We start from the raw sequence: 20,661 nt of genomic DNA, 5'->3' as shown, positions 1-20,661 counted from the left end.
CAATCTCCACAGACACACAAGTGCTACTGGGACCCCCCCAAAAAACCACAGTTACGTTTAAGTGGCTCAGCATTCAGTGTTCACTCGAGTGTGCACAGGGACACACTCAAGGGCTTCTGAGTAAAGTGAATCTGTCCTAATGTCACGGAGATTTGACAAATCAGGGGCCACGTTTATTTACAGAGCCCACCATAGGTGTGTATTTAATTAACATATTACTTCTTAGAGGACAGTTGCAGGTACATGCAGTTGTACGCATGTATTTAGGTACCACGACTCTTCAAAGAAGATAATCATCAAAAAATGATGTCTCCTGAGGCTCCATGGAGTCACTTTTATTGATGCTTCTTCCTGCTGACTGTTGACATTAGCATATGGTTTGATCCAGGCATTGATTTGTGTATCTAATTCCTCTCCACACAGAATCAGAAAGCTAAGGAAAATAACCAAGTTATTTTACCTACAAAGGACGACAGCAACTTTTCAGGTAAAAGAAAAATAAGCCACGAGTTTTCTTTCCTGCATTTCACCATTTGTGTGACACTTATATGGAGCATCTCACACCCCCACCTCCCTTCCATGGATTTTCATCTATTGGATTTCATGCCTCCCTTCCATGGATTTTCATCTATTGGATTTTCATGCCCTTTCATATGTGTGTGTGTGTGTGTGTGTGTGTGTGTGTGTGTGTGTGTGTGTGTAGTGTATTTTAAAGGGCAACACTTAGTTTTTTTCTTAGTTGCCAAGCAATGGCGATTTTCCAAATAACAGTGCTGTTGCCCCCCTTCTCAACCTAAGTCTTTACCATCAGCACTGGAAACATACACAGATACATAAATACAGGTTAAAATTCTTGGATGTCTTTGTTTGCCACTTGTCAGTGTGATCACTTGTAGATTTTGTGTTTTGTTTGATTCTAGACAAGAACAAGGAGCATAGCTTTTTCATCACAGACTCTGATGCTTCTGGAGGAGATTTTTGGAGAGAAAGATCAGGTATGCTGGGGACAAATAGGAGGAATGAATAGTCAGATGCCGGAGAGAGGGGCTGAAATTCATAATCAAAAGACTGAATATTTAGTACAAGGGTAAAGATTAAAAAAAAAAGAAGAAGAACAATTCCTAGTAGATATAACTAAGAAAAACACAAATGGGAAAGCAGTGACATTAATAGCAATAAGATTATTAATTGCTGGGCATATTTCAGAAGAAAATTCAGAAATATATCAGGTTACACAATGAAACAGGCTGGAAAAGCATAAAATGACAATAATTGAAATGTTCTCTTAGAAACCTTCCATTAAAAAGGATCACAGCTTATTGCTTTTAATATCTGTCAGAAAGACATTAAAGGTGTTTTATGACATCTATGCCAACATTTATATTATCTCCATGATAATGATCTCTACACAAAATGTATAATACATTTACAAAAATTACATTATACAAATTAAATGAAACCACCTTTTACTGATTGCTAAATGTCTCCAAGGGGTTTGGGGAAGACGTGATTAGAAGTTTTGATACTAAGTTGTCTATTGCAGTGTCTTAAGGAGAGGGTTTTGTTTCTTGGGAAAAAGGAATCTAATTTTCCATTTATGTAATGCAAACTGCCTTGGCTTTGAGTATTCACGGTTAATTGACTGTCAAACGAGGTTGTTATCCTGCGGCAATGTCTGCAAATTTGCCTGTCAAATGAGACAGAGAGAGCCAGCTAGGAAGTGAGGGAGAGGGAGAAAAGAGTGGTTTGGGGCGCAGAAATAAAGAAAATGGGATCTTAAAGGAATCTTATATAACAGCAAAGTCCAATGAAAAAGGTCTCCAAACCTTTGTTTTTATTTTCTCGTAAAGTAACTCCTCAATATTTTAAATGGCAAAAGGCAAATACCTATTTTCATGAAAAACCTAGCTTTCTATATCGTGGAAAGAGAGCTTTCTAGATCATCGGATATTTCCAAATTATTTCATGAATATATTCTATAAATATTGATCAACATCCCAGTTTGGTTGACAGTGCTAAGGAGTTAGTAAGAATCATTTTGTGGTGTATCCTTGGTTATCCTTGTGGTTAAATCCACGTGAAATACACAGCGTTGCTTTTTTGTACATGCTGGCTTTACCTGTTTGTTAGCACGCTTTCAGTGTTTTTTTATTATTATCATTTCAGTACACTAAAGCCTTGCACTCTTTGAAACTTCATAAAATTACCTTTCACAAATTTACTCTTAAGTGTCTAATATGATACTGTTGTTAAATGTGGCTTCTTTTCTGTGACAAGCTGAAGTGTACACTGTAGGGTCACAAAGGCAATGATATTTGGCCAGAAACTACTCCCTTCCTAGTGTGATATTTCACAAAATTGAGGCCTGAAATGAAAAAGATTGCTACCAAGGAATTTCTAATGGGTTAGCACATACACACAAGAAAAGGTTCCTAATTCTATTCGATTGATTCTGTAATATCTAGCCATTTCCCAGACATTTCTGGATAGTCAATTGCTTTTGTTTGTTTGATATGTGTAGAAATTAATAGCCACTGGAAACAACACATTCATGAATATGAAAAAACAATTTTAGCAACATTCCTCAGCCCCAGATCAAATGCTATTTAGCGGCTCTATATAGCTAAAAATAGATTTAAAAGTAGCCCAATTTCTCCCATGCCTGGAAACCGCAGATGGGAGTCTCTATGTACTCTGGTGAATGCAAATTAACTCGGGCTGTTTCAACAGCTGAAGTGGAGGGAGGCCTGTGTTGGGTCTGTGCTGTACAAGCAGTGAGCGCTTAGGTAATTCTCATACCCCTCTACCAAAATACACCAAGCTCAGAGAATTTAAAAGCTGTGTCACATCCTGGTGGCACCATCAATCACTTCCTCTGCGAGGGGGAGATTTTATTTGGTTTTGTTTTATTTTATGTATGACCTCGTTTTGTGAGGAGGCCCCACGAAGCTCAAAGTCCAATAAAATAAGAAAACTTTCATATAGCCGCGACTGTGTATTTTTTAGTAATGTAGTCCATTCAGAGGCAGGACATGGACTCCACTTTTGATTTACTAATCTTAAGACAGGTTTTAATGTAGTGGTGCTTGTTAAAATTAGTACACTGTAATTTACTTGCATTAATTTTAAGGTTGGATTCAGAAGTTTTTATTTCGGAGTCGGCTGTTGGTGATATTAAAGCTCAAATTGTAGTGTACATGCATTTAATATAAAATAACACATTTAGAGAATAATTCACACCAGACCTTACACTTCATTTAGGTAAATCATAAATCATCGTAAGTCTGCTTGTGCTAAGCTGTTACTCTATTCGGGTGCAAATTTTGAAGGAAATAAAAATTTGTAAATCTTCTATAAAAGATGTAAAATATGTATAGCTTTTCAAGAGGTAGCAATTATTTGAACAAAAGTATGAGATAGTTTGAAATTTAAGTTGCTACAATTTAAAGGAATTTCCATAGATTTAATGAGAAAATCCAAATTCCACAAACTGAAATAATTTCTTCTTAGGAATTTTAATTCCTACAAGACACTTAATAGCTAGTATTCATATTTGTTATAAAATTTTCAAGTTCACATTTTAACAAATGTGCATACCCATCAGAAATCTAAAGTTTTGAAACATACTGATTCCTTCACAAAGTTATGTTCTCTTCATGTATATTAATAGTCCCTGTAGATCTGTTAAAAACTGAACTTCTCCATCTTCCTCCAATTTGGACGGGTAGGCTGGTTCCATTTGAGAACATGTTCCTCTTGTCCTTGGAAGTGGTTTGGTTCCCCCATGCTTAGTAAGTTCAGTAAACCCTGAAAAGCCATCAGAACTCCAGAATGGATAGAAACCACAGAATCCACTGTTGTTTGATATTCATACAGAAATACAAATGCCAAAAGGAACTAAGGAAAAGTATAGTCAGGATCAGTGTATACATAAAAATTCCACAGTGCCTGGAGCTCAGGGTAGTACAGTCAATAGTTATGTTGGTAATAATACCAAGTCATACTATTGATATATTACTGGTCCCTTCCTCACAATAATTAATTTGATACAGATTCCCAGAGAAACTTGCTCCACATTGATTTTCCATATTACAATTTTATTCTCACATTATTCAGAAATGTATGTAGGTAGTAGGTTTTATTATATTATACTATGTTGAATGGGAGACAGGTGGGACATGGAAGAGATGACAAATATTACTGAAATGAACGAATGCTCATTTTGTTAAATTTATCTTGGAATCTTGGGTCAGAAGAATGTCATCCTTTTGGTTCTTTTGCTGAGCATGTGGAGATGAGTTTTAAGCCCGAAAAATGTTAAGGAGTTTGGATTGTTGTGAGACTAACCTTGGTGTACCTTCAGCTGTCCTGTTTTGCAGGGAAGATTAACTCATGGTCTTTGTATTGAAATGCCTTTTTGAGAAAAATCCCAGAGTGAGCACCTACTTAGCCAGTGTTTTGGTATTAAATGTATTTACTTGTGATCAGACTCCAAGAATTTATTCATTTAGCAAAGCGTCAAAAATCCAGAAGACCCAATAAAATTATGAAGACCTGTGATTAGCTGCTTTGAAGTGGTAGCAGTAGAATGTTTTATCCAGAACACTCTGTTCATGAATAGCAATATTTCTTCCCATGCAACAACTGTTAACTTCCACTCTAAATGATCACATTAATTTATTAATCTACTCAGTTACTCCGCAAGTACTTCCAAATGCCTATCCTGTGCTAGATGCTTTGCTAGGCACTGGGAATTCAGAGATAGAATCCATACCAATCTATGTCCTCTGGTTGCTTCCAATTAAAAGAAGGGAATGCCAAATGAATCCTATAATATTGGTCAGATAAGGTTTATGGAACTGTGTATTCCTTTAGCTAGTGTTTAATTCAATCATTATTATTGGAAAATACCAGGATTTTATGTCAGCACATATTCAGTATAACATAGAAAAATGAAATGTCTTTTCAAATTATCTAAGGGTGCAATTTTTTATTTTGATTTGAATTTTTCACTCCTGTGGCCATTATCAAGGAATTTCTATGTCCTTTCTCAAAACAAGTAAAGGTATAGATATATCTTTAAAATATGGATTCTAGCTTCAACTGTTTCCCAGTATAAGTTTAGTTTAGCAACAATACCTAAGTCCAGTTTTGTGTTGTTTTTTTTTTTTTTTAGTTCATCACTTTAATTAAATTTAGTCTCCCTTCAACTTTTTTTTCTTTTTAAGATTTTATTTATTTATTCATGAGAGACACACAGAGAGAGAGGCAGAGACACAGGTAGAGGGAGAAGCAGACTCCATGCAGGGAGCCGACGTGGGACTCCATCCCAGGTCTCCAGGATGATGCCCTGGGCCAAAGGCAGCGCTAAACCACTGAACCACCTGGGCTGCCCTCCCTTCAACCTTTCAGCCTTATTAGTAACTATTACTTTTCAGGAATCTAAAGGATAATATCTTCAAATGAATTTTTAAGAACTTCCCTGCTAAGAATCATTAGCCTTACACACAGCAGGTAGTGTATTTCTATATAAATAGAAGGCCGAAATATGAAGTTTTTAAACAGCCAAAATTCCTCAGAAGCCTGTAGAACTTCTATCCATGGGTCTCTTTAAAATTAGACCCATGGCTTAAAGCCAAGTAATATAGTTTAGGGGGGTTGGTAGTTTGGTCAAAATATTACCTACTGAAAAATATAAATGACAGCATTTTGCTTGCAATCCCAGAGTAAGGTTTTGCATATCCATTTTGAATAACTTTAGTGAAGTTAAGTGATTTGAAATTGAATGCAGTGGGGTAAGCTGGTGAGACAGCTCAAAGCTATGGCAGGTCAAGGAAATCACGGAAGTGGAGTCATCCCCGATTTCAATACATTTCATTGTAGAAACGCTGGCACCATTGGACTCTGAGCGTGGCTGCATCTTGTTATATGTATAGAAGTTTTAAAATCAATTTGATTTCACTGGTATGATTCTCTAGTGTACTTAATATGCTATGGACGGATTTCTGAGAATAGTAAGAAGCAGTTACACTTCTCATGAATATATAGCGAATGAGGCACTCTGATTTATTATTCCATTCAATCCTAGAACATGCTTACGATTTTTTTAAAAGGAAAAGAAGAAAAAGAAAAATTCTAGGAAGTACAACTGGTAGATCTGAGTTTTAATTCTCTCACTAGGTGACTTTGGATAAATACCTTAATTGCTTTGTGCCCTGTAAAATTCGATAAAATCTCCCACCTCTGAATTACTGTAGACATTTTTGTGAACAATGAATTTTGAGGTTTTTCAATATATGTATTCAAAATTAAATTATCTCCATATTTCAGATATCAGTCTCTTTTTATTTATTAAAAAAAAAATCCCCCCCTCTTACTAATGGTTTTTTTTAAAAATGTGTATGGAATTTAAGGAGATAGGGAAGGACAGTAAAGAATTCTCCAGAAAAAAAATAGCATTTATTTAAAGTACAAGTTCTGAAACTCCAGAGAATTTTAAATGAACTCAAGATATACTAATTCAAGAAGCAATGTGTATACAAACTTGCAACAAATTTTGATCGTGAAATATAAAGTTCGCTGTAACTCTGTTTGTTATAATTTCCCTACTATTAATTTTATTCTTACTACTTTTTTTTCCCCACTAATGGAGTTAATATTTAGTTAGTTCATTCGGTAGCATACCCTCTCCAGGGGTATTGATTTTCTTTTCTCTTCTGTTCTGTGACCTCACTGAAGTGCCAAACGTCACAGGGGAAGAATTTAATGTAGAATTTAACACCAAGAAATTGGCAGAAGTCTGTGTCCTACTGATAGAGGAGAAAACTATTTAACCTTGCTTTCTGTGTCATTGATTTTTTAATGCCCTAATGCAAAGTGTTCTTAAAAACTTCTCTAAACCATATGTTGTGCTACATTCTGGTAATTGTTAAGTGTACTAGTTATGCTTACTGCAGATGAACTTTGACCCCATCCCCATTGTATCTCTAAGATTGGTTGTAAGAAAAGAGAAAGTAAAAATTCCTGGAAATTGACATTAAAACCAGAATATAAAACTAAGATTAATTATTAGAATTCAGCGTTTATTTGGGAGTTAAACATGTATAAGTGGAGTCTGTTCCACGGAAGGCCAGGTCCTGGGCAGATGTTGCTAGGAAGCAGAGGCAGAGAGTTAGGAGGCTGAGAACCTCAGTCCAGGAACAACCACAATCTCCACAATCACAACTGCTCTTCCAGGATCTGCTCTCTGGCCCTGGAGCAAGTAGGGTAGCACTGGAGAGCCCACCCACCAACTCTGGAAACATCTGGATGTTTGACTGAAATCTTCACTCCTCATCTAAATGTTAGAGGGCACATGTGCCTTATGTAGAGGCACAACCCCAAACCAAAATAGTTTCATTGACTAAATTTATCCTTCAGTGTACAATTAAATGAAACCCTTTCTTTGCACAATGGGAACATTTTCTCCAAATGTTTGTCATCAAGTGTTGTCAACAACAGTCCCAAAGGAACATAGAAGCCCTTATAGTGATAAGCAGCTCAGGCCCTGGGGCTGTTGCCTGGGGCAGTGCCTCTGAATGCTGGTTCCAGGCTCCAGGGAGTAGAGACCTGAGGAGGAAGTGAGAGAGAGGATATTTCCATAGAAGGGATGGGTGAATGTCAACACTTTAACTCTTCATCCAAATGAAGAGTACAGGGATCCCTGGGTGGCACAGCGGTTTAGCGCCTGCCTTTGGCCCAGGGTGCGATCCTGGAAACCTGGGATCGAATCCCACGTCGGGCTCCTGGTGCATGGAGCCTGCTTCTCCCTCTGCCTGTGTCTCTGCCTCTCTCTCTCTCTCTCTCTCTGTGACTATCATAAATAAATAAAAAATTATTTAAAAAAAAAAAAAAACAAATGAAGAGTACATTTCATATTGTACCCTGCATACTTCACAAACCCTATATGCATGCGGGGTACAATATCTAAATGCTCTTGTTTCTTAAATTCAAGTTTTAGCCTGAGAAGAGTAATTATCTATTTAATCAGCTTTTTGTCCTGTCCCATGACCACCAACTTAACAGGTCATCTGACCTTCATTTGGCTCTTAAAACTAAATAAGCTCTGAAAATGTAAGGTATTTTTACTCTTGGAGGCCACAGCAGACATATACATTAATACATTAATATTTTCGTGTCTTGGTTAAAAGTCAGTGCTATGATTTTAGCTCTGAAAGCAAATTTCAAAATGTCAGACAGAAACAAAAATTGAGGGATCCCTGGGTGGCGCAGAGGTTTGGCGCCTGCCTTTGGCCCAGGGCGCGATCCTGGAGACCCGGGATCAAATCCCACATCGGGCTCCCGGCATGGAGCCTGCTTCTCCCTCTGCCTGTGTCTCTGCCTCTCTCTCTCTCTATCTGTGTGTGACTATCATAAATAAATAAAAATTAAAAAAAAAAAACAAAAATTGAAACATCACAAACTCTCCCAGTAAACCAAAAATATAGAGTATGTCTTCAACTATCTGAATGGATCAAAATGTGCTTTTTTCATTTGTAGGAATGAGTTAGTGCTTAAACAGCCTTGTAACAATGGAGGATTTAAAGCAGCATTGCTTGGTATTTCTTTTGCAAACCAGATTGGATTTAGTTAAGAGCAAACAGTGTTTGTGCCCCTCCCTGAGGTAGAGATGATGGGGTGACCTGCTGGGTAAGGTCTCTCTGCCCTCCAAAAACAAATTATCTAGCTGGGGGAAACTGGACTTACAGAGCTGAAACCCTGCAATGTCAGGTGGTAGAGTAAGGACAATAAACACTTGGAACTTGAGCCCAGGAAGGAATGGCTCAGCAGCATTTGCAGATGTTGAGAAAGACTTGATGGAAGAGTAGGGGCCTTGGGTGGACAGGCAGGGCTGGGGCGGCGGGGGGGTGGGGGTGGGGGGAACCTTGGGAAGGGTGAAGACAGAAGGCCGAGCCAGCAGATATGAAGACTCTTCCAAGCTCCAAGCAGAGGAAAGGGTTTGTGCTTGCTGAGAGAGAAAGGCAGCTGGGTGTAGCTGAATGGAACAAGGTTACAGGAGAACCTAGAGGCATTGGCACAGGGTAATCTAGAGTGAATTATGCAGTGTAGACCATGGGAAGCCACTGCGAGTTTCTTAAGCAGAGGTGTGTCATGATACTTAAGAGAAAGTAATTACCCTTGTACCTTGAAAGGTGGTGCTAATGAATCGGTGGAGAAGGTTTTATTTGAACCTGTTTGGATTTGTTTTGTTTTGTTTTGTTTTCCACTGGATATTCCCCTTTCCCCCTCATTTGCTTTTTACTGCTCGTGCCTGCTTTACTGTGGCATATTCTCCTGCCCAGCCCTCCTGCCCTTCCAGTTTCTGCTGGCTCTGTGAGGGCAGAACCAAGTGTGGGGTGGAACTTTCACCTGGAATGTGGGACCACTGGTGCCTGGGGATCCTGGAGAGACCTTGGGAGCAGGAAGCATGTGACCCCAGGCTCTCCAGCTTGCGCTGCAGGGGTGTAGTTTCCCAGATGTGGCACCATGCTGCCCTGAGCACCTGGATTCATGGGCAGCGGTGCGAGTCACAGCAAACTGGCTCCATGAACATGCACTTGTAGAGTCCTGCTGCAGGCATGTCCCAGAGTGGCAGCTTCTGGTCACATCAGTCCACCAGATGCATTTTATGCCCTCATTATCCATTACTCCCTAACTCTAGGCCACCCAACTATTATCTTTTACAGTCTGAATTAATGATATATTTTAGGACTGGCCTCTAAGAAAAATAATCCTTCCATATTATAATTTTCCCTCTATCACTCTACACAATGAAGATCTCCTCCTGCTTTTTTGTTACTTTTTTTTTTTAAGGGGAAATAGAGTGAGAAGGTTGTAATTTTTGGATGTCTCCAAACCCATTCATTAATTTTGGAAAAGTAAAATGCATTTAGCCTAATGGAATATTTATAAAAATTGGAAGCTCATTGTCAACTAAATCTCATTTATTTAATCTAGTATTAGACTGCTTTTTTTTTTTTTTAACCAGATGGAAAACATTAGCAGTAATACTGAACAAACATATCCAGGCTCCCAGAGGTCATTTTTAACCACCATTAACAATCTGGTTTCACAGATTAGTAATATACAAAAGGCAACAGTCCAGTAAAAGATATACGAAAGGCAACTGAAGTGTCTGTGCTCTTTATTTACCTAACATTTAAACCATTAAAAAAAAAAAAAACCTTTATAAGTGAGATATTTGAAATCTTCCAAGCTCCACATTGGCAGGTTTTACCAGGAAATTGCCAGCATATCTATTTGAGAGAGACACTGTTGTAAAATATTAATAAAAGCTCCACGAAGCCGATGAAGAGAAAAACTTATTAATATCATCGGTAGATTTGTGTGTGGTTAATGTAGTTTCCATAACTAGCTATTTGTTTAATGGTTTCACACCTATGTGAACCTCCTAACCGTGAAGTAGAAAAGAAATGCATGTTTACATATCATATTTCAATTTTTAAATTTAATTATCCAACTAAAATGTAAGATAAACAGTCTATAAAACACACTCATGAATCAAAAGGTCTGTAATGTGATAAGGACACAGCTTCCAGAGTTGCCTATTCAGAAACAAACAATCTCATTTAAATCGTGTTTCAAGTGGCTGGGATGGTGAAGTCTCATTCTGCCCTGTAGGTGGATGCAGAGGTACACGCATGCTTGTTTCTTCTCTTGTTCAGACTCAGTATTGTATGTGAGTATGAAACAGCTATGCATTTAAGTGGTTGACTGAGACTGGAGTAAACAGAGATAAAACTGCACATAATATGCATTTATTTTCATTTCAAAATACCATTATTCTTGGTTTATATATTTATACTTTATTATCAACCTTCATGTTACTCTCCTTTTAGATGGTAGAATTTTATAGGAATTAGATTGAAGTGTATATATAAAATGCTTCACAGATATTTTCATTATTCTATATGAAGAAGAAAGCCAAGGTTTTAATGCTCAAAGCCGATAGAGGTCATGTCCAAGACCAAAGTGAGAATGAGGTCGTACATTTATGATCTAGGTAGTAGAGAAAATGCCCGTCGTTAAGGAACTCGGGGATGCCTAAGATAGGATTGTCCTGATGATGGGAAGAGGAAGCACCTTTTCATCACTATGCACGTATGCAGGAATATTTGCATATATGTAAATTCACATACATGTATCTACCTATAGACGTATATGCATCCACTCATTTCTGCGAATACTCACTCCCCACGGTCATTGGATAGAATGCAGAATCACCATTTATAATATCACATTAAAAATATTCCTGTCTGTCCTTGACACCGTAGGCCACTGCTTCATGAAGAAATTCTGTTTCCCTTTTTGCAGGAATGTTTACCTTGATGGCGAAATCGCCCAGTATTCCTACAAGTGCCTGGGGCCATTACATTCTGTTTCTTGCTGAGGAAGGGAAATGCGTGAAGAGTGAGGAGAAAATTGAAATGATGCATTCTGACCCACCATAGTGTAGAACTTATGACCTCTTGGGGTTCCTTTCAGTAACAACTGAAAACACTTTCTTGAATACCTATTCAGTGTCTGGTATTTTGCTAGGCACTGGCCGTGAAGGAAACACAGAACCCCTGCCTTCAAGTAGCACAAAGACTGGGGGATGTGGAATGTGAGTAAGCAGATAAGACCATGGAAACAGAGGAAGGAGCTACTCCAGGGGGTCAACGAAGAGGGAATTGTGAAACCTGAAGGCACCTTTGTCTGGACTATTGTACATGAAAATGGAAAGCTTAATTATATCCTTGTGTGGATGTTTGCAGATAGCAGGTTGAAATTAGAAAAACAAATTCTGGCTAGCTAAATGCTTGGATTCCTTTGGTTTATTTATGTCTTCTAGATTATGTAGACTCAACTTATGACTGTCCATAAATACATTTTCTTAGCTTGTCATCATTCTAGTTAGCACATAAACAAAATAGGTAAGAACGGTATCTGACCTTTACCCACAATCTAGTCTTTATTGGTTGAAGACTGAGTAGTTCCAAAACAATCAGCAAGCATGAGATACTACAAAGTAACATGACTTATTTCACGCCTCTGTTTTAGGTTGATTAAAAAAACAACCAACGATCAATTATTAGGAAATCGCTCCAGGCTTATGCGTTCTCTCCTGAGGACGACAAAAGCCGCCTCCTGTTTCTTTCTAACTGCCCCAAATTGTGATGACCCAAGAAGGCAGGTGGTTTCTGCTTCCACAACCTTGAGAGTCTTCCACTTGCCACTAGGCTCCTTCGCTTCTGGAAGAGAGGAACTCTGTTCAGAATTCTTCCAGATGTGTTAACAATTCAACCTCCTTCTGTGCCCAGCTAGCAAGTACCTGCCTTGGAGAGGGTGGGTAGTGGTGGGGGCTGGGAGGGGGCTGCCCCTTCAGGTTAGGTGGACGGCATCCTCTTGTAGCTCCCGTGCTGCATCAGGGGATTTGCACATGAGAAAGTGAGGACAACATTTGGTTCTGAGAACTTCCACTTTCAAGTCATTATTAACCAAGCTCCTTCACAGATAGTAAAAGAAAATGAAAAGAGGGGCACCTGAGTGGCTCAGTCAGTTGAGCATCTGACTCTTGGTTTCAGCTCAGGTCATGATCTCAGGGTTGTGAGAACCAGCCCCGTGTTGGGCAGGTGCTCCGTGCTGAGTCTGCTTGAGTTCTCTCTTCCTCTCCCTCTCTCTCAAATAAATAAATACAATATTTTTTTAAAAAGAAAATCAGAAAACAGACTACACAGAACCAATATTTTTTTCTCCTTTTTTTTAAAGGTGAACACACGCAAGAGACAAATTCACCTCATTCACTCAAAAAGGATGTTGAAAATATGGGGAAAGGTAAAGAAAAGTTTTAATTCTGTAGAACTTCTCATAGCTTCAAAAGACCATGGAGATAATAGGAGGATATTTTTGTTCTACACCATATTTTAAGCTTGACAAGCAACATATGAATAATATATGGACCATTGGGTGGATATAATTGAGATTAATGCATGCATATCAATCAATACATGACACTGTAATATAATACTTTAAAATAATATATTACATTGATTTATATTCATGGATTTCTGCACAAAATCTATCCTATGTCTATGCAACACTTTTTAAACTGGTAAAATATTTTGTCTTATAATAATAAATTGCCATATATAACAGTTCTCTGGAGAGTTATTTGTAAAGATTAGTAAAATGACTCTTCTGTTTTTCTTTATTAGAAGAACTTCAGAAGGTTTTATTTGAACAAATAGATTTACGGAGACGACTAGAACAAGAATTCCAAGTGTTAAAAGGAAATACGTCTTTCCCAGTATTCAGTAAGAAATCACTTTTATTTTATTGCATTATGATATGTGATGACGTTTCTATTATTAGGCTTAAAAATAGGCTTCTGAGTATGAAGTGCTTGTATAAAGTGCCATAGGGTCTTCCCATGGCCTCCGTCTACATGTTTGGAAATTTTAGCCTGTTACTTTTGCTTTGAATCAGCTCACAGATAAAATTTCTTCTGAGAACCTTTTGGTATTTATTATATTGATATATGTGTATCTGTGTGTATGTACTATGTATATTTAAAATATGCATGCAAATATATCATTAAATATGTAGACGTATTTAAATACTCTATTTTTAGATTGTATATTTTAAAACAAAATAATTACTCAGGGTTTTTTATTCTCCAAGGTAGGAAAAACAAAAGAACAATTATTTTTTATTCTTGGCTATAGCTGGAGAGCTTCCTGGTGCTTGAAATGTATATAAATATGAAGATTTATAATTTAATGATTCAATGTACGTATATTTATTTTATTGACTGAGATTAGTATAATTTAGCAATTTGAGATTCTCCATTCATATTTAATGTTAAAATTCCATTCCAAATTTGGTGGCAGATACTGTAGCATAAAATGTGTCAATTCTATTCCCAGAGTCCTAGAATTTAATGCTAGGTGTCCAAATTTCTAAAATTCACCAGCCTTGGGCTGGATCACATTTGGACAAATATGTCACAGTGGTGCTTTTTCAAACTTTTTGGAGTTTCCTTTAGTCATATTCCTTGTTCCAGAGAAAGGAAAGCAGGAAAGAAAATAGTATATAAATGTATGTTTTGAATTCTGTAAATTTAATACTAGCTTTTTTTCTGGGTCTCTTTTTTAAAATGTCAGCATGCCCCTCCTTTATTAATCCAAGAATCACAAAACTCACATTGGCAATTCCTGTGCTAGGGCCACAGACCAGCATCTGGGAGAAGATTTTTCAGTACTTGTGACAATTTTAATAATATGAGCATGAAGGCCTGCGTTCACCAGGGCTACTCAAATGAGATTGTCAGCACAGCTAAAAGACATGCTTTCTCAGGTAGCCTCTTTGAAGAGGACTGGGTTCCTGGCACATCTCAAACTGAGGTCACCGAACACTTAGCAGGGGTAGAAAACAAGGAGGATGCACAATGGAAGAGAGAGCTCTGACCACAAGGAGCAATAGGGTCTGCCAAGTTTGTGATCTCTCAGTAGCCACAGGGGAGGCTCGGAATTTGCAGTGCTTCAGTGTTTTGAATCTCGAGACTGCCTGCTGAGGCCCCACGTAAGATGGAAGGGTGGAGAATGGCCTATAGCTTTAGATAGTGTGTTAGGATCATCGTGACATTGTAGCTTCGAGAAAAAGAGAAAGAAACATTTAAAAAATATCTCTGACATCGGAAAAGCCAAGTGCTTCTAAAGGATCCACGATCCTCTCTCATTTCTAAAACAATATTTTAATACCCAGTTCTTTGCAGCAATGAGGAGATATTGAATTATTTGTTTCCCCTACAAGCTGATACTTATCTCATTGTTAAGTTTGCAATCCTAGCTTTTAGATCCAGCAGAGAGGGTCAAAGTTCCACTGAACTGCTCAAGTACCCACCTAGCTCCCCATAAAGTCAGTGTATCCATAATTTATCCCCTTTATAAAAGTCAATTAATCATTTTAAGGAATTAAGTAATTTATAATGATTGGCACTTCTTCTTAATTGCTCTGCCATCCTATATATACACGTTTCTGTTAAAAAGATGTTCAAATGTTATAGTACGACTGGCCCATTTTGATTCAGACCTATCATTCATTCACCCTTTTGAATTAAAACTAATCCCCTATGATTGCCACATACATGAAACACTTCAATTAAACAACAACAAAAATGTTCCTGTTTTTTATCTGCAACGTCCTCCGCTGACCAAGGAAGTGGCATGTGTGTGCCCAAGTTTGAATAATGCGTGGTTTAGACACACCACAAAGAGGCAGTTAATTTCACACCGATGGAAATAGCAAATGTGCATTACGTGCTTGTTAACTAAATGTGAGAGGCCGTGAGGCTGGCAGGCGGATCTAGATTCACTCAGATGGAGCGGGAGGCACGGAACTTGGTGAAGCCACATCAGAAGAAAGCGTAGAGGGATCCCGGCCAGAGTTTCAAAGAGCCTTTTACTAGGAAGGGGACACTGAGTCAGGACCCTTGCGGTGGACTTAGAACACCCTGGACCTCGGCCCAGCTATCGGCCCAGCTATCGTGTGTGAGAATTAGGAACCCAGACCTGGGTTCGCTCTGGGCCTCCGCCACTTCCTGGCCGTGGGACCTTGGAAACCGTCAAGTGGGCCAGATAATTCCTATCTCGTGGGAGGATGCGAGGAGTAAATGAGAGGAAGGGCCTGAAGGGCTCAATACTGTCAGCTGTGAGGCTGGTGGTGGCGAGGAGGTAGGAGGAGGAGGAGGAGGAGGTTCTTAGCACTGAGCTCCAGAAAAGCGTTTCTAAACTAGCTCCGGATTTCGGATTTCGGAGTTCCTGTAGCCTTCTTGCTGTGGTTCTGAAGGCTAATAAGGACTGCAGGAGTGAAATCTGGGTACAGAGAGGATAAGGCAAAGATCAGAAGGAGGGGGAGGAGAAAGCAAGTCTCCATCCTTGGGGGCAGATATTTGGTGGAGGAAGAATAAGCAAGGATCTCTACTTGCTGTCAGTCTGGAAGTCATTGTTGCCACCAAAATCATTGCGTCCCCTTCCCCCCACTCCATGCTCCCTTCTCTGCCGGCATCCTATACCTTCCGTTGTTATGGCATCCGTCCTTGGAGGTCTTTTTTCATTCATTTTACTCTCTTGCCACTAGCCACGGGTACCAACTTGGCCCTGAACTGGAGACCTACCAAAAAGTTGCTGGGATGAGGCAACCAGCGGAGAAGGCCGCTACCTCCCTCCCCTGTCACTACAGTGGGGTGCCCTGGGCTCTCTCCTCCCTTCTCCACTCCAGCTCTTTCTGCCCATTGCCATGAGCCCAGTCTTACAAAGCTCTACCTTTGGCTTCAGATCTTCCACCCAAGAAAGCATAGTGATGCCTCTTGTTGATCGTGTTGTATCTAACCCCTGACTGGCTTTCAAAACCCTCTGTAATTGGCCAATAATTAACCTCTCTTTTCTTATTTCCACTTCCTTCCTTGCTGAGCTCCAGTCACCCTACAGATCACTTCTCTCCCCTTGCTTTCCACCTTCTCGGATTATGTTTCTCTAGTCTGGAATGCCTCCCCTCATCGAAGCATTCCTAATCGTTTGGGACACAGGTTGAGCCACCACCTACAGGAAGCCTTCCTACTCTTACAGTAGGCATTTCTTGTGAGCACAGGACATCCTCTCAGTAAATGATACACATTCTGGTTTTACATCCAAAAAGATTAAAACCGACAATGAGGGATAAGATTGGGAAACTGAAAACTGGTTTGTAGGAGATTAGTGAGGGCTCATAGGTGGAGTCCTTGGAATTTGCATGTGACAAATTCATGACACTTGAGAGAATTAAAGGAAAGTCCAGTCAGTTACAACAGGGAAGGCCCTACGGACTTCCTCGACTAGGGGCTTCGAGAAATATTTCAGGAGTAGATTTTGACTATGTCGACATTTTAGATTCTTATAAAAGCTACTCTTCCATGATACTGTTAAGGTTTTATTTTACTTTTATTAAAAAACAAACTACATTTCATCCACTTGAATATGGTTATCCCATCTTTCTTTCACCTCTAGCTGGTACTGCAATCATTCTGTGTTGAGTGGTTTTCTCTCTCCTTTTGTGTCATCCTCCAGAGAGGGAGTGATGAGGGAATTCTAAATCACGGTACAGATGAAAAGGTCCTGCAGTTGTTAAAAGTAGGGATAACAAAATGAAAAAGATGTAAACAAAGTAAACCCCAAAGCTTACTCCTTGATGAGTAGGATCTACTGGGTGGACCAGATGTACCATATGAGTTTTCTTTTTTCTGGTCTTGGGAACATAGCCTATATACTTTTTTGCTGTTTGTGAAATACCGGGCTTTCAAACTATCCGTGTCTGCAGAGCATAGCCCTTGCCACTATGTTGGCTGGCACACTGCACATCAGTGCTTTCCTCTGTACCTCCTTTTATTCTATTGTTTTCCAGAAATAGTTGGATTTTAAATGATTCTCATTAGAGAAATTGGCTTAATGATTTTTTTATCTCCCCTTAAATTGTGCCTTCGTCAACCTTTAGAACATAGCAGAAATTTAAGTGTTTTTTTTCCATTTGCCAATTAACAATTTTTATATCTCAAAAGTTATACCCATGCTTGTTGTAGGAAACCATAAACACTGAAATACAAAGAAAAGGGAAGAAAAAAATCACCCATAATATTGTCATCTGGAGATAACCAATGTTAACATTTTGGAGTTTCAGCTTTCTCAATGCATAGTGAGTCCTATATTTTTTTAACAAAATGAAATAGTATACACCCCATTTTTTGCTCTCTTATTTTTCTCTTAACATGAGCCTCTTTCCATTACCACACAGCTGTCACAAACGTCCTTTCTTTTTAAAACATTTTTATTTGAGTGTGATGGACACACAATGTTACATTAGCATTAGGTGTACAGTGTAGTGATTCAACTTCTCTGTGTGCTATGCTACACTCACCACAAAAATGGCTTCCATCTGTCACCATAAAATACTATTATAGTACCATTGACTATTCCCTATGCTGGGCCTTAAGTTCCCATACCTTATTCATTTCCTGTCTTTCTCAGTCTGACTTACTTCACTTAACAAATAATACCTTCTAGGTCCATCCATGTTGTCCCAAATGGGGAGAAAAAAACCCTCATCCTCTTTTATGGCTGTGCGGTATTCCATTGTATGTATCTATACCGCATATTCTTTATTCATCTTAGGTTGCTTTCATATATTGGTTATTGTAAATAATGCTGTAATAAACGTAGAGGTCCATATATCTTTTCGAATTAGTGTTTTTGTTTTCTTTGGGTAAATACTCAGTAGTGGAATTTTTTGATCCCTGATTTTTTGATCAGATGGTATTTCTATTTTTAATTTTTTGAGGAGCCTTCATACTGTTTTCCACAGTGGCTGCACAAGTGTAAATTTCCATGAATGATGCACAAGGGTTCCTTTTTCTTCATGTCCTCACCAACATTAGTTGTTTCTTCTGCTTTTGGTTTTACCTGTCCTGACTGGGGTAAGGTGTAACCACATCTCGTCGTGTTTTTTATTTGCATTTCCTTGCTGATGAGTGATACTTAGCATCTTTTCATGTGTCTCTTGTCCATCTGGCTATCTTCTTTGGGAAAATGTCTATTTAGGTTCTCTGCCCATTTTTTCATCAGATTGGTCTTTTTTTGGCATTGAGCTGTAAAATTTCCTTACACATTTTGGACATTAACCCCTCATTAAATATATCGCTTACAAATATTTTCTCCCATTCAGTACGTTGACTTTTTGCTTTGTGGATGGCTTCCCTCACTGTGCAAAAGCTTTTTATTTTGATGTAGTCCTAATTGTTTATTTTTGCTTTTGTTTCCCTTGACTGAGGGGACATACCCAGAAAACTGTTGCTATGGCTGATGTCAGAGAAATTACTGCCTGTGTTCTCTTTGTGGCTTCAGGTCTCACATTTAGGTATTTAATTCATTTTGAGTTTATAAATGTACTTTTATGTTAGACATTAAAGTTATCAAAGTTTTAGATAATGGGCATCACTGAAACTAAATCCTTGCACATATCTATGATGATTCCCCTACAATAAACCCCTGAAACGATTGCTGTGTTAAAGATTAGGGATTTCTTACAGTTCTTGATATATCATTTCTAGTTGCTTTCCAGAAAATTTGTACTAATTTATACTCCCATTCTTGGAACACCACATCCTGCCTTTTCTTTTAATCTCTGCTAATTTAAAAAATGGTAGCTCATATCATTTCCTTTCAATGCTAGGGATGGTGAGCACTTTTCATGTCTACTTTCCATCTGTAGGTTTTGTGAATGCCCATTATATTCTCTTCTAGTATTTCTTTTAATATGTTCTTCATATTTATTTCCAAGAATTCTTTGAATACTAATATATTAATTTTTCATCACATCACAAATATTCTTTTGTTTGTATCAGTTACCTTTAGATGTTGACCATGACCTTTTGTGTATTGAGGGCTCAATTTGTTTGTAGTTTATTCTCATACCAAAGTTTTAAATTTTTGATGAAATCTATCAGTTTTTTCCTTTTCTGGTTCTTCTATCTTTGATACTCTTCCCTACCCAAATTTTATAAAAATATTCACCATTTTTTCTAACACTTTAATGGCTTTATTTTTTTTTTCATTTTGACTTAAAGAATTATATTAAATGTACCATCATAGACGAATGAGCATGAATTAAGTAAGGCTTAAGTACCACCATTCCACTCTGAATTGTTTTTAGCATCTTCTGGAATCCCAAAGAAGGTGTTACAGTCAGTATTTGGTGGATAATGGGGTACAGGGGTTTCTTCTACCCCCTTTGCTGCAACCAACTGAGCCACTTGCTCTTTCCAGTGCCTCTTCCCATATATTTGTATAAAATAATGTTCTCTACATATATCTGCTCAAGCATTGCTTGCTCCCTAACTCCCCAAGAGGATAAGGATAACCTTTGCATTATGCCATTTACTTACCCCTATCACAGTACCCTTCACATCAAATTCAGAGGTGAGAGTAGGGAATGGGTCTTTTAAATGCATATAAAAGGCAAAACTGTGGAAACAACAAATGATCAATGGTTGCCAGGGGTGGATGAAGGAGAGGGATGAATAGCCAGAGCACAGAGGTTTTTAGGGCAGTAAAAATACTCTATGTTTTCTCTATTATCATACTGGTGGATATTCTTATATTATAATGGTGAATATATGTCATTGTATATTTGTCCAAATCCATAGAATGTGCAATACCAAGAGTGGACCCTAAGATAAACTATGGACTTCTGATGATTATGATGTGTCCCCATAGGTTCATCCATTGTAATCAATGTCCCACTCTGGTGGGGGTGTTGATAATGAGGGAGGATATGCAGGGGTGTGGGCAGAGGGTATATGGGAAATCTCTGTACGTACCCCTTAATTTTGTTGTGAACCTAAAACTACCCTAAAAAAATATATATATATATATATATAAATAAATTAACTAATTTAAAAAACATGCTTGAGGGTAGGAAAGGATTTCAAATAGTATAGAAAGGTAGAAGTCAAAAAATATAAAAAGGACAATGTTTTTAATTTCCAAATACCCATGATCTCATGAATGGTTGAATGGTAAAGGATTTATTATC

General features: G+C 38.2%; 1 protein-coding gene across 1 annotated transcript in view; it reads left to right on the top strand.

The window, feature by feature from the left end:
- SKOR2 (SKI family transcriptional corepressor 2) overlaps positions 1–20,661 on the top strand; it is a 35,725-nt gene that overhangs the window by 5,731 nt on the left and 9,333 nt on the right. Inside the window, exons 3-6 of the mRNA XM_041758970.1 lie at positions 424–487; positions 921–995; positions 12,811–12,876; positions 13,257–13,355. Coding sequence (XP_041614904.1) covers positions 424–487; positions 921–995; positions 12,811–12,876; positions 13,257–13,355 — 304 coding nt within the window. The remainder of the gene's footprint in view (positions 1–423; positions 488–920; positions 996–12,810; positions 12,877–13,256; positions 13,356–20,661) is intronic.

Source organism: Vulpes lagopus, chromosome 1, assembly GCF_018345385.1.
Source record: "Vulpes lagopus strain Blue_001 chromosome 1, ASM1834538v1, whole genome shotgun sequence".
In the NCBI taxonomy this organism is placed as follows: domain Eukaryota; kingdom Metazoa; phylum Chordata; class Mammalia; order Carnivora; family Canidae; genus Vulpes; species Vulpes lagopus.
This window is presented reverse-complemented; position numbering and strand designations above follow the sequence as displayed.